Source organism: Polypterus senegalus, chromosome 6 (assembly GCF_016835505.1).
Source record: "Polypterus senegalus isolate Bchr_013 chromosome 6, ASM1683550v1, whole genome shotgun sequence".
NCBI lineage: Eukaryota > Metazoa > Chordata > Cladistia > Polypteriformes > Polypteridae > Polypterus > Polypterus senegalus.
In genome coordinates this window covers 33,753,078-33,768,515 of record NC_053159.1, presented here as the reverse complement: position 1 = coordinate 33,768,515, position 15,438 = coordinate 33,753,078, and the positions used below count along the sequence as shown (strand labels likewise).

At 37.9% G+C, this 15,438-nt stretch overlaps 1 protein-coding gene across 1 annotated transcript in view; it reads right to left on the bottom strand.

Moving 5' to 3' along the window:
* epha8 (eph receptor A8) overlaps positions 1-15,438 on the bottom strand; it is a 649,052-nt gene that overhangs the window by 85,540 nt on the left and 548,074 nt on the right. The window contains 1 exon segment of the mRNA XM_039755789.1: positions 4,989-5,151. Coding sequence (XP_039611723.1) covers positions 4,989-5,151 — 163 coding nt within the window.

Genomic DNA, 15,438 nt, shown 5'->3' with positions numbered 1-15,438 from the left:
CTACTTCCAGCAGGATAATGCACCATGTCACAAAGCTCGAATCATTTCAAATTGGTTTCTTGAACATGACATTGAGTTCACTGTACTAAAATGGCCCCCACAGTCACCAGATCTCAACCCAATAGAGCATCTTTGGGATGTGGTGGAACGGGAGCTTCGTGCCCTGGATGTGCATCCCACAAATCTCCATCAACTGCAAGATGCTATCCTATCAATATGGGCCAACATTTCTAAAGAATGCTTTCAGCACCTTGTTGAATAAATGCCACATAGAATTAAGGCAGTTCTGAAGGCGAAAGGGGGTCAAACACCGTATTAGTATGGTGTTCCTAATAATCCTTTAGGTGAGTGTATATATATATATATATATATATATATATATATATACTAGCAAAATACCCACGCTTTGCAGTGTAGAAGTAGTGTGTTAAAGAAGTTATGAAAATGAAAAGGCAACATTTTAAAAATAACGTAACATGATTGTCAATGTAATTGTTCTGTCACTGTTTCTGTCATATTTATATATATATATATATACACACACACACACACACAGAGACACACACACATATAAAGATATATACATATACATATATACATATCTACATATACACATATCTATATATATATACACATACATACACACACACATATACATATATAGATATACACATACATACATACAGATAAATATATATACAGTAATCCCTCCTCGATCGCGGGGGTTGAATTCCAGACCCCCCCGCGATAGGTGAAAATCCGCGAAGTAGAAACCATATGTTTGTATGGTTATTTTTATATATTTTAAGCCCTTATAAACTCTCCCACCCTGTTAACATTATTAGAGCCCTCTAGATATGAAATAACACCCTTTAGTCAAACGTTTAAACTGTGCTCCATGACAAGACAGAGATGACAGTTCTTTCTCACAATTAAAAGAAAGCAAACATATCATCTTCAAAGGAGCGCCATAAAGGAGCAGGAGCAGAGAATGTCAGAGAGAGCTGCAAAGAAAAGCAAACAATCAAAAAATCAATACGTGCTTTTAAGTATACAGAAGCACCGCGATAAAGCGGCATTTTGTAGAGGAGCGTCCGTGTCGTCTGTGCAAACAGCCCCTCTGCTCACACCCCCTCCGCCAGGCAGAGAGAGTGAGAGAGACAGAGAGAAGCAAACAAGCACCGCGCGGGAAGCATATCTTATAGCATTGAGGAGTTTTAGTTAATATGTAATACATGCTCTGATTGGGTAGCTTTAAGCCAACCGCCAATAGCGTCCCTTGTATGAAATCAACTGGGCAATCAAACTGAGGAAGCATGTAACCTAAATTAAAAGACCCATTGTCTGCAGAAAGCGGCGAACCAGCGAAAAATCTGTGATATATATTTTGATGTGCTTACATTTAAAATCCGCGATAGAGTGAAGCCGCGAAAGTCGAAGCGCGATATAGCGAGGGATTACTGTATATATACACACTCATACATATATATATATATATATATACACAAACATACATACATACAGACACATATACACACAAAGACACATATATATATATACAGATCTACATATATATACATATCCACATATATACACACATATATATACATATCTACATATATATATATATATATATATATATATATATATATATATATATATATATATAAACACACATACATATATATATATATACAGTGGTGTGAAAAACTATTTGCCCCCTTCCTGATTTCTTATTCTTTTGCATGTTTGTCACACAAAATGTTTCTGATCATCAAACACATTTAACCATTAGTCAAATATAACACAAGTAAACACAAAATGCAGTTTTTAAATGATGGTTTTTATTATTTAGGGAGAAAAAAAATCCAAACCTACATGGCCCTGTGTGAAAAAGTAATTGCCCCTTGTTAAAAAATACCTAACTGTGGTGTATCACACCTGAGTTCAATTTCCGTAGCCACCCCCAGGCCTGATTACTGCCACACCTATTTCAATCAAGAAATCACTTAAATAGAAGCTGCCTGACACAGAGAAGTAGACCAAAAGCACCTCAAAAGCTAGACATCATGCCAAGAGGCAAAAAAATTCAGGAACAAATGAGAACAGAAGTAACTGAGATCTATCAGTCTGGTAAAGGTTATAAAGCCATTTCTAAAGCTTTGGGACTCCAGCGAACCACAATGAGAGCCATTATCCACAAACAGTGGTGAACCTTCCCAGGAGTGGCCGGCCGACCAAAATTACCCCAAGAGCGCAGAGACGACTCATCCGAGAGGTCACAAAAGACCCCAGGACAACGTCTAAAGAACTGCAGGCCTCACTTGCCTCAATTAAGGTCAGTGTTCACGACTCCACCATAAGAAAGAGACTGGGCAAAAACGGCCTGCATGGCAGATTTCCAAGACGCAAACCACTGTTAAGCAAAAAGAGCATTAGGGCTCGTCTCAATTTTGCTAATTAACATCTCAATGATTGCCAAGACTTTTGGGAAAATACCTTGTGGACTGATGAGACAAAAGTTGAACTTTTTGGAAGGCAAATGTCCCGTTACATCTGGCGTAAAAGGAACACAGCATTTCAGAAAAAGAACATCATACCAACAGTAAAATATGGTGGTGGTAGTGTGATGGTCTGGGGTTGTTTTGCTGCTTCAGGACCTGGAAGGCCTGCTGTGATAGATGGAACCATGAATTCTACTGTCTACCAAAAATCCTGAAGGAGAATGTCCGGCCATCTGTTCGTCAACTCAAGCTGAAGCGATCTTGGGTGCTGCAACAGGACAATGACCCAAAACACACCAGCAAATCCACCTCTGAATGGCTGAAGAAAAACAAAATGAAGACTTTGGAGTGGCCTAGTCAAAGTCCTGACCTGAATCCAATTGAGATGCTATAGTATGACCTTAAAAAGGCGGTTCATGCTAGAAAACCCTCAAATAAAGCTGAATTACAACAATTCTGCAAAGATGAGTGGGCCAAAATTCCTCCAGAGCGCTGTAAAAGACTCATTGCAGTTATTGCTGCTAAGGGTGGCCCAACAAGTTATTAGATTCAGGGGGCAATTACTTTTTCACACAGGGCCATGTAGGTTTGGATTTTTTTTCTCCCTAAATAATAAAAACCATCATTTTGTGTTTACTTGTGTTATATTTGACTAATGGTTAAATGTGTTTGATGATCAGAAACATTTTGTGTGACAAACATGCAAAAGAATAAGAAATCAGGAAGGGGGCAAATAGTTTTTAACACCACTGTATACACATATCTACATATATATACTGTATACTGTATAGCAAAATCCCCACGCTTTGCAGCGACCTTTGTATACCACGTTGTCAACTCAGCACTCCGGTTGTAATATGACCAAGCTGTGCACTGAGATTACTTTTGAGAATGCAATGTATAGTTGTCCAGGAGAAAAGCAATGTTGCCTCAAATCAATGGCAACCTTTTGTAGTGTCTGTCCCTGAGACTTATTAATTGTCATAGCGAAGCAGAGCCTTACAGGAAATTGAAGGCATCTGAATTGAAATGGGAGATCAGAGGGTATAACGGGGATGCAAGGAATAAATTGAGTGTGGAGAAACTCTAGAGACAGTGTGTGTATTAACTTGTGGATTTTTCTGTGAGTATTTGGTGGCAGCGTGACGAAGTTGCCTACGCAAGACCGCGTTAGCCATGAAGCTCAGCCCGGAGCATATTCTTTTCCCACCTTATCAATTGTGGAATGCGTTTTTTGAAAAGGTTTGATGCATGGAAGTGATCACTCGTACTGCGTTTAGTTAGTTCACGTGAGCTGCTCTCTTGTGTGATGTTGCGATGTCCACGGCTTTATTTAATGTTAGCTAAGACCCGGCACTTAAAAGTTTCTCGCTACAGCAATTTTAACTCCGTTAAAAAGTGATCCAAAGTCTTGTTTATACCTCGTGTCTTCTCATTAAACTTGTATCTCGCTAATAAAGTATTCGACGAAGACATGACAAACAGCAGTGGGAGCGTGCCCATAAACTTAATTTAAACTTATAGTTAACACTGTGATTTGTTTCCGCAGTAGCTGCACTTATGAATAAGCTTGTATGCATTTTTGTTCAGTGCTCTTTGGGAGCTCTTCCTTCTTTTCTACGTACTGCGTTCACAGTCAGGTGACGTCATTACGTGGGAGGCGTGATGATGTGAGATGCAGCTCCGCCCCCCACGGCCATCGAGCTAAAGTCCATTACAGTATATGGAGAAAAATAGGTTCCAGTTATGACCATTATTATGACCCGTATAATTTCGAAATGAAACCTGGCCAACTTTTGTAAGTAAGCTGTAAGGAATGAGCCTGCCAAATTTCAGCCTTCTACCTACACGGGAAGTTGGAGAATTAGTGATGAGTCAGTGAGTGAGTGAGTGAGTCAGTCAGTGAGTGAGTGAGTCAGTGAGGGCTTTGCCTTTTATTAGTATATAGTCATGCCAGGGGACAATGGCGGGGTACTAACCTCTCTCTCTCTGTTTCTGTAGAAAAGACAAAGCTCCACTGCCATGATCCTCCCTGGATAACTCCAAGAAACACCACATTTCCAGGTTCCTTTCTCTCCTCTCCCCTCTGGTCCGATTCTGATGACGTTAACCACCCATCCACCACCACGTTTTGCCAGCATCCCACGCTTTTAATTTCCAGTCTGGCTCCTTAAAGTGTCCGTCTACCTGCCCTTCCATGTCTGACGATTTGTTTGAATTATTTGACCTTTTTGTTACAGTATACGGGGCCACAAACTCCAAACCTTTAGGACGTAGTGTTTGTCTTTCTTACTATATATATATATCCAGAAAACAGAGAAGTTTTAAATGGGCATTTAGATCTCCTTATTGATTCTAAAAGCCTGTTTAGCTTTAAATATTCTAGAAGAAGAATGGTAGTGTCAGTGGTTGAGACATGAGGAAAAAGTTAAATAAAGAAAACGAGGCCAAACTCTCTCCGAGGACCAATTTCTTTAAACTCACCTGTTTTCTTGGTCTCAATCTCCACAGTTGGGCTAAATCGTCCGCAGCCAGCAGACGTTCGTGCACGGACCTGAAACACATAGCGGGTCCCGGGTTTTAGTCCAGACACTTGTGCACTTGTGCCTTTTGACTTCAGGGTTGAATAGTTCTGCTGATCTTTTTCCTGCAAGAAAGAAAAAAACAGAATTAAAACATCACTGAATGGTGAAGTGCGTTCCTTACCTTACTTTTCATTAACTCAAAACCCTCAGCTTCTTTTCAGTCATTGGTTTGTTTCCACCTAATTAAACGCAGGTTACTGCACACCTGCTGCATGGTAACTTTATTCTGTGTATGGTGGCAGTAAAATGTTGCACACAGAAGGAATGACAGCTTTAGAGCTGCAATACATGAAGGCAAAGAAATGATCCACTGAGAATTAGAGTGTCTGGAGGCTGGTGAGAGATAGAAAGGAAGAAAAAAAGGAAGATTAAGGACACTCTAGAAACATTGAGAGTGCCTTGAATAGTATAGAATGGGAGAATTTTACAGTGTGAATGATGAAAAACAAAATAATTTACCATTTACTACAGTTCTGTGACAAATCCCTTGGCATACAAGTAAGCAGCACAACAAGTTGTATGTAACACAAGTCTTCTGTGTCCACTAGGTTAGAATCTGGTTTTCTTCTGTGAAGGGTGACCAGTCAAGGAATGAAACATTATAATGAGCAGGCTCCAATCTGGGAAGGGATACGTAATTAGCACTAATAAATCGGAGTGTTACCAATGTCTATGTTCTTGCAGCACCTATTCTAAACATTATCAATAGTTCATTATTGCATGGCACAGTACCTGATGCACTAAAAGTGTCAGTCATTAAACCATTACTTAAAAAGTCAGACCTAGACCCACACATACTAAATAATTATAGGCCTATTTCAAATTTACCATTTCTCTCTAAAATACTAGAAAAAGTAGTCGCCAGTCAGCTTCAGTCACACCTTACGAATTACAATTTATTTGAGAAATTCCAGTCTGGCTTTCACACTGGTCATAGTACAGAAACGGCACTAACACGGGTTGTAAATGACATTCTGATATCCTCTGATGAAGGAAACTCCATTGTAATTATGTTGTTAGACTTAAGTGCAGCATTTGACACCATTGACTATTCTATTTTACTGCACAGGCTTGAAAATAATGTTGGGTTTACAGGCACCATGCTCGCTTGGTTCAGTTCTTATTTATCAAATCGATTCCAATATGTACAGAAATGTGCCAACAGTACTCCATCATTATACACAGAAGTTCAATATGGTGTCCCGCAGGGCTCAGTTCTTGGACCTTTACTGTTTTCACTTTACATGCTTCCACTGGGATCTCTCATTAGGAAACATAATATTAATTTTCACTCGTATGCAAATGACACCCAGTTATACCTTTCATTTAGATAAAATGAAGCTTCTCCAATGTTTCTTTAATTAGTTGTGTTAAAGGAGTGGATGGATGATAACTACATGTCTTTAAACACTGATAAAACAGAGATGTTAATTGTTGGAGGGAATGACGCTGATCACAATATTTTGTCATCATTTAACTCACTTGGAATCCCCATTAATTTCAATGAATTTCAATGAACTGTGGAATGGTCTACCTACTACAATAAGAGATGCCCCTTTGGTCTCAGCTTTCAAATCCCGACTGAAGACTCACTACTTTAGTTTAGCATATCCTGACTAGAGCTGCTGATTAACTGTACAGACTGCATCTCTGTTGTTAGTCATTAGCACTAAAACATAAGTCACATGACAGTTATAATTGGATACTAACCCTCACCTATTCTATTTCTTTTCTCGGTACTGAAATGTGGCACTTGGTGCCACGGCCCACCTGCCAAGTTGTTTTGCCTGCCTAAGTTAAAGTCATCCCTGATGGAGGGTCGCAGGAATCGTGGGAAAGAGGGGCCCTTTCATCGGATTGGCTGGCCCAGCACTGTTTCAGCCGTGGAATGGCCAAATCGGGGAGGCAGCTTGATGGATGAGGTCTCCAGGACTCTAAACAAATCCAAATCATATTATGTGATATCATCTTCTGTTAAATTCTGATACGTACTTCTAAAAATTTTATTTGTATGCTGTATTGAGGATTTGTTTTGTTCTGTGTATTGTATTGTATTGTATTGAGCCCCTTTTGACACCCACTGCAAGCCCAACCTACCTGGAAAGGGGTCTCTTTTTGAACTGCCTTTCCCGAGGTTTCTTCCATTTCTTTCCCTATTGGGGTTTTTTTGGGAGTTTTTCCTTGTCTTCTTAGAGAGTCAAGGCTGGGGGGCTATCAAGAAGCAGGGCCTGTTAAAGCCCATTGTAGCACTCCTTGTGTGATTTTGGGCTATACAAAAATAAATTGTATTGTCTACATTTTCAAAAAACCTGCATTTTCACCCATCCACATTGAATCTCCAAGCTGACATTTTCAGATGTGTAATGCTCTAGAAAGCGTTATCAGAAGTCTTTGTTTCTGGGGTTGAAAATTCTGAGGTAGTGTGGATGAAAGGTAAAAATGGAAAGTAATGTCTGTATGTTTAAAATGTATTGTGGACAGGGCATCAGTTATCCCTGTTTTTTTCTGTCCCTGCTATTTATTTCTGTTTAACACTATTCATGGGTTTGATACCTTGGCTACTACTTCTGGATTTGAGAAATTACTCGAAAGCACCCTTGGCTTTCTCAGATTATTTACCTGAGCTGAGTAACTCCAGGGAGTCCATTGATAATACGTAACCCAGACTGCTTAGAACAGTAATTGTGAACCCTGGGTTAGGCCAGAGAGTAGTAGAGAATGGACCTGTTTTAGGGGAGTGCCCCCCATTTCTCCATTTGGTAAATGGCCTGCTGCTTAAAGCAATGCTTTCTATTGCATTTTAATGCTTTACTTTCCAATGACGACATGTGTGTAAATTGATTTTGTAAGTAGGAAAAGTGTCTGCTAAATGAACAATGATAATCGTAATCAAGAGCAAGTCTTGTATTTACTGTATGTAATTTTGGACGGGTCCCTACATCCTCTGAAGAGAAAATTTCACATTACTAATCTATGCACCGGCAAGCACAAAAGAGCTGAGCACCTTGTCCTTGCAGTTTCTTTTTGTTTGTTTTATTAAGCTTCAAGATCATATCATAATAAGTACAAAAAGTAATCCAATCAAAGAAGAACAGCTATTGCAAACATTCCTAAACTTTAATATTGGGAATTGCAAAAAATACATAATCAACCCCCTACCCTGCAGTTCAGACAGCCATATGAACAAAAGGCCCATTATGAAACATCTCCTCGTGCATTTGAAAAATCAAAAGAGAAACAGCAGAGAGGCAAAGGCCCAGCAGAGTATTTTAGAAGAGAACTAATGGATTCTTGCCAAGTTCTGAAAAGGCTTTTCACCATTCCTCATAGGGAAATAGTTTCTAGTTTTATGTAAGACATCACATTCCCATTGAGTTATGGAGGGTGGATTATCACAAGTGATTCATTGTGACATTATCGTATCCCATCTGGTATTACTTCTAATAATGGCATAAGGGGATTAGGAGTGATTGTAAAGCCAGACTTATATAATAAACAAGTTAAAATGCTCTACCAAAATGATTTCAAAACATATGACTTGAAAATGGGTGAACTTTAGTATAATATGTGAAGAAATTTGACTGGGGAAAAGTGAAATTAAAGTCAAATTTGGAACATTAATGATGGGTTCATTTTAATTAGCATAGTGAAATACTTTTGGTTCATTTTCTTCCAGGGCCATTAGTAAAGTAACATTCTGTGTTGGGGATTAGGATATGTAGGGAGGGCAGCTAAACCAACATAAGCTGAAACTTAATTTCTACTAATGTTTTATTGGAAATGCAGGTAACTCTATTAGGTGGGCAGTGCCCATCCCTCTGCTAATTTCCTTTACCTCTGCCTGGTTCCAAAGAGAAATAGAGAAGTGCTGAAAAAGGACAGTCCTGTATAGTTCTGTGTTCTAACATAAAATAGTCATAATTTCTATTATTTCCACAAACATAAAGCTTCTGGGCTGGAATATAATCATTTGAGCTCTTTCAGTCTGTAGCAGACCCCAGGGATGCAGATGGTGCAGGGGCCACCAGATGGCACTGCAGTCTGGTTATCTCAGAACCTCTGAGGTGTGGGCACGACTCCATCCAGAGCGGGGTTATAAATGGCCATTATCTGCACTGCACAATGAGCACAAAGCTGGAAGGAATCTGACAATGGCAGGGGTGCTAAACATGACAGATTTGATCATTTTCTCAAATTTCTTAAGACAATGCTGCCATTCTTTGTCAGCCCTGCCAGGACAGACTTTCCATCCCTGAGTTGCTCAGTTTGGATTAAGCAGATTTAAGAAAGTTATGTTATTTTATACTTCACTTTTTATATTTCAATTGAACTCTTGGCAGTTTAAAACACATACTCAGGGTCATATAGAGAGTCAGTTTTGGAGTTCAACAATCAGCCTCATGGGTTTGCCGCTAACTTCTTAATGCACGGGTGTCAAAAGGAGATTTTGCAGGGCAGCAGATCCTGAAGATTTTCATTCTAACCACTTTATTATTATTATTATTATTATTATTATTATTGAAACACTTTAGGTACTGCAAAGATAGATCTATTACTCATTTGTGGTTATGTAAAAAGACCTTAACAAACACTTCTTGGGTCTTCGTAACACTTACAAAGCACCAGTAAAGTGTTTATTCTATCAAAACTTCACTTTGGAGTGGTCTGAGTTTGCCTAACAGAGACCCATTTCTCTTGATATTACACATTTAGTATAAGACGTGTGAATCCTTCATATTAACAAGTTATTTTAGCCTCATATCAATATGCCACACTGCACAAAGATGAATAACCAATCTACTGATGTTTTAGAAGTGTTATGAAGACCCAAAGAATTATACGTTAAGGTCTTGTGACAAAGAGTAAATGAGTAATAGATGCATTCTTGCAGTACCTAAAGTGTTACCATTATTATTATTATTATTATTATTATTATTATTATTATTATTATTATTACGCAGACGACTTTATCCAAAGTGACTTAAAAAGCAAATTATAATATACCAGTAATGGCAGACTGCACGTGCAGTGAATACACTTGACTCATAGTTTTCAGACTCTTTCTCTGTACGTTTAGCATTCATTTGCTCAGAGGTTGATGCACTTGCTGCTTCCTGAGCAGCTCTTCTTTTCTCCACCAAAGTGACCCGCTTCTTCTCTTCTTCCTTTGGCATCTTTTCGTGTTAAAACTGATTAAGTCAGTGTTTGTGTTGCAATTACTTAGTATGTTTTCTTTCATTTTTCACTTTAGCTGACACTTAAGTCTTCAATCTGCCTCAAGAATAATTTATAATTTAAGAAATGAAGAGGTAGGGGAAGTCACGGCAAAGGTGGTAGAGATGAGAATGGCGCCCACACGCATGTGCCGCACGGCCGCCCTGCTGCTTGCTGCCAAGAGTTGATTCTACAATCAAATAAAATAAAAATAAAAAGAGGAATAACCTTGGAGGTCAATCATCACCACAAAAGCAGATAGTAGACGTCACGTAGTATACGAGTACCAAATTTCAGGTCAGTAGGTCAAACAGTTTGTGAGCTACAGGTGATGTTAAATCCTGGACAGACAAACAAACAGCCATGGTAGCGTATTATATATTGGATACAAGATTGGATTAGAAGAAGCAAACATCCATAGCAACAGAGAACAACATTAAGTGCCGAACAAAAGAGAGTAGTACTACTCTTTAGTTATACCTACAACTAGACTAAGACAAACATCAATATCTTAAGCTGTTTGTCATTACAACAGCAGCTGTACTGTAGAAGAGTAACTAAGCAGTTCCAGACTCTTTAGTGGAAAGGTGCCTTTTGCAAAAGTCACCTTAACATGAGAAAATTGTATCTAATTTGAATACACAAAGGTAGATTCTTTGAAGCAAGAACAGAGAAGCATTGTCCAGTCCTGGCACATCTGGCAAGAAGAGGGACAGTAAGCAGAAAGGCAGGGGCAGAACGGGGACTTCTTATAGGGACACAAGGAGAGACTAAAGACTGGAGATGCTGTGCTGAACCATTGACATAAACGTAGGACAAGACAATAGATCACTGCAGCAACAGGAAGCCAGTGTGGACACCAATAATGCTAATGGAACATACCTTATTTTGTTCTTAAAGCTTAAACTGCTTTCTTTGCAGATTTACAACACTTAGTTCTTTTTTCTTATCCAACAATAATGAGATGTGTAGCCGTGTCTTTTCCAGGATCCTAAAACTGAGCAGCTACCAAGCTGACAAGATAGGATCCAGCATGAATCAAACTTCTAATAAAAGAAATTTCTCAGTCCAATAAAGTTCATTTTAAAAGGGTTTAATAAAAAATGTTTAAAAAAAATCACAAAAAGTCAGAAAGAGGTTACTACACATGCAGAATAAAGGGCAAAAAAGAAATAAAGATTTCTTCTTCTGTGTTTCATTACAATCTTAGCCTTCTCATGTTAAACTTCAGTTACTTTCTATACTTAAAGGTTGTGTTATTTCTCAATGGCAAATTTACACATAGGCTTCCCTTAGTACATTCAGTATGTTCTGCACATACAGTTTGAAACTGTTGGTCTTACCAACTGCAAGGCACATCATAAACTGAACTAGTCTGTAGTCACAGGGACAAGAAATAATTACAATACTCCATTTATAATTTAGCTTGTGCAATTAGAACAGAACCTCTTATTAACTATGCGCTAATATATAGACATGTTTTAACATAACTAAAAAAATACTTCTGTCAATTTAACTAACTAAAAAAAAATGGCTCATATAAGATGCAAAGACAGCCCACAGATGAACAACTAATTTAGGGGTCTTAAGTTAAGTTTCTTGTTGGCCCACATTTTTTGCCCCACTCAGATCCTTAATTAGAAACCACCTCTTGTTGTGAATGAAACACAGAATTTAATTCTTATTCTACCAAAACAGACATTTTCTTAATTCTGAATACTCTGTTCTATGTTGATTGTAATGTATTTCTTAGACCTTCACATTTTGTTTCATAAAGAAACAATTCAGTGTTATGAATCTTAAAAAGGAAGTCAATTAAAGTTAAGGCAAAAGAATTAGTTTCTATTAGCCAAAATAATTGAATACACATCAATAAAGAGGTTGGAACCTCCAGGATCTCAGTTTGACATCCCTGCCTTGATCAATACACTACAGGCAAACAGGATACATTGCTAATCTTAAAAAGGAGGAAATGAAATGGGTATCAAGCAGGCATTTTATTGAAAAGAAAATGACCAAGAGGGAGTTGTAGTGCTTTGCGGTGACTGAATAGATAGAAATCAGGCTAGCTGCTCCCTCTTTTAGACTAGGATCTTTAAACTTCTAGGAAAATCAATCATAGAATGGATTCCAAATTATCTAAGCATCCTTATCATGTTTGATACTGAATATTTTCCATATTTGACTTTTTTTTTCTTCAAATCAGTGTTTTGAGAACAATCTCTTTTCTGAGTCAAGCAACTCACATTATCGGCTCATCACGAGAACATTAGAATAATCGGTAAGCCTGCAGACTGCGAGAAGAAAATGGACTCGAAGGCGATTTGAAAGTGAAGAAAGAAAAGTGCAGCACAAAATGCTGGAGTCATTATAGCCACCTGCACATAAAGTATATTTTAAGCAATGGGAATGGTAATGTGTTTGAGAGTGCTGTGTAATCATGCTGGGCCGTGCTCTGCAATGCGTTTCAACTGTTTCCAGATCCGACTGATAATGAGGAGCAGAATTAAGTCTCAGGTACAGTTTTCTGTCATTTTGTATTACTGAACTTCAGCTTACAGGATGAGGTTTTGAAATATTGTAGAAATGAGGTGGGCGTCCTGCCTGGGGACAGGGGACAAGGGTGACAGCTGGTGTCTAGGTAACCAGTCTTGCTAGGTCAACTTGAAAGGCTTGGCATATTGGACTGCAGTTTTGAGGTAAAGTTCAGCACTAAGTAGGAAGGTCTGATCCCTTGTTGTGTAAAGAATAATATGTATTTCAAGAGGACTTCTTATAAAGAGTAAAAATAAGTGTTACAATTTTCATTTTTTAGTGGAATTAAAAACAACAATAATGGCAAGTAAAATAAATACACTGAAATCTGCAATACAAATGAGTTATACGACTAGCAACAGATACTGCTACTAATAGTAATATGACTGCAGTCAAAAAATATGTCAAGAAAAGTGAAGCAAAAAATGGTGTCATGACCTATCAATACAAATAAAAATAAAAAATAACAGGCCAAAAATTGTGATCTATAACAAAAACTGAATTTTGATCTCAAAAATAAACATCCATGACACTCTTAGAGTTTTTTTCTTAATATATTTGATGTTTTTCACTATTTTGAACCTGCATCAACTGATGATTGACCAGAAACCATGTACAGGTATGTTCAGAAGTGGCGTTTTAAAGGTTGCTTTTTTACCATTTTGAAATTAATTGAAGAATCCCACAAATGGTCATTTGCTTTGTATACTAACCATCACCCCTGTACATTCATTCTATATTTGGATTAAATTTCTTAAAGAGTTCCTTCAAAGTTTTTGATCATTAAAAATTCAAGTGTGCTCAAGAAAAATAAACAGGCCAGAGATTTTACTATTATTCTTAAAAGTGTAATTGCAGATTTAGGGTGTGGTAACTTTTATCTAGAGAATTTAGTTTCATGTCTGTTTCTTTTGCCTGTTTTTTGTATTTGTTACTTAATTTTACCACTGTTGTTTTGTTAAAAATTTATAACCATTTTGTTACTTCTAGGCAGTGTCATATTGAGTATGGATTACTAAGATAATAGCATCCATTGCTAATGCCGTGCTTTTGGAAGTCGTAGTCCATGATGTCTTTGACATGATGCTGTTTGAGTTAGTGCCACATGGTGCTCTCTATTCAAAATTGCAGTGCAGTGTTGTTTAAGAATTAGTGGTTAATGACTTCTTGGCTAGAATCACCTTAATCTAGCTAGGCCCTCAAGGCTATCTGCTGGCTTTGGCCAGTGAAGGCTCAAAAATAGGGAGCCAGCAAAATGACTATGAATATTACCACAATATCACAAAAGGAGGGATACCCATAAACCACAGGCCCTTACTAAAAGGGCAAACAACAAATCCTTACAAATGAGGGATTTATTAACAAAAAAGAGCAAAACGGGCACTAAGATGTTGCCTAAAAGACAATCCACAGCAAACAAATCCCAAAGAGATATCAAAAAAGTAGAAAACTTAAGACAGCTAGGCCCCTAAGGCTTTTCTGGCTTTGGCCGGAACTGGCTCAGAAATGGGGAGCTAGTAAAAATACTATGAAAATTACCAAAATATAACAGAAGCCACACAAGGTTGGAGTGGCAGCTTAGTGGCTAAGGATCTGTACAAGTGTCTGGAAAGTTGCTGGTTCTAATGTCATTACTGCCAGAAGGGATCCTACTGTATTGGGCTCTTGAGCAAGGCCCTTGAAGCGCCTTGAGCATGGGAAAGGTGCTATATAAATAAAATGTATTATTATTATTACCCTCAAAGATTGCTTCAGGGGTGCTCTACAATGGCTGACTCTGTGCTCTGACTCCCAGAAGGTCATTTGAAAAGACAGTTTTCCCTCAGGGATTAACAAAGTATATGAAATCAAGAAAAAAAAATATAAAAAAAGAGTAAGGATGGCCATAAACCATAGGCTTGTAGTTAAAAAAAAGAGATAATCCACAACAAACAAGTCCCAATATGACACACACATAGTAGAAAACTTAAAGCAAAGCAAGATATAATCAAAATAAAGCCAAAGCAGAAAAGCCAAAACAGAAAACACAATATTCACTGAACCTCCAACAGCAGAATGATTCCCAACTCCTAAGCCAGCCAATTTAAATAGCCTGTGGGAGGGCTCTGGAGTGGTGCTATCAGGGTGGCTCTGCCTTCTGGGGCTCCACCCACAAAGTACCAAGAACATAGCTACATTTAAAATAACAACACACCATTACAAAATAACATACAAAATCAACAAAAATAACATATAGGTATTAAAAAAATAAACCTAAATGTAACAAAAACCACAAAACTTCAAACAGATATTTAGGAGCCGGGGATTTAAACTCTCAATGCTAGATGCTTAAGGCAGCTAAATACATGTTGCATGGAGAATACTCAAGTAATATTGAAGAAGAAAAATGAGATTATGCCAATCACAATTACTAGTTATTTAATCTGTATCTAGGGCAAATTAAAGGAAACAGTAAAACTTTAGTTTAGGTGCTGTAAAAATGTATTTATTTCTCATTTAATCTTATTTAACAAGACCTTAACAAAAGCTTATTTTGGTGTTGATGACGCTTACAAAGCATCGATACAGTGGTTATTCATTTGTGCAATATGGCCTACTAA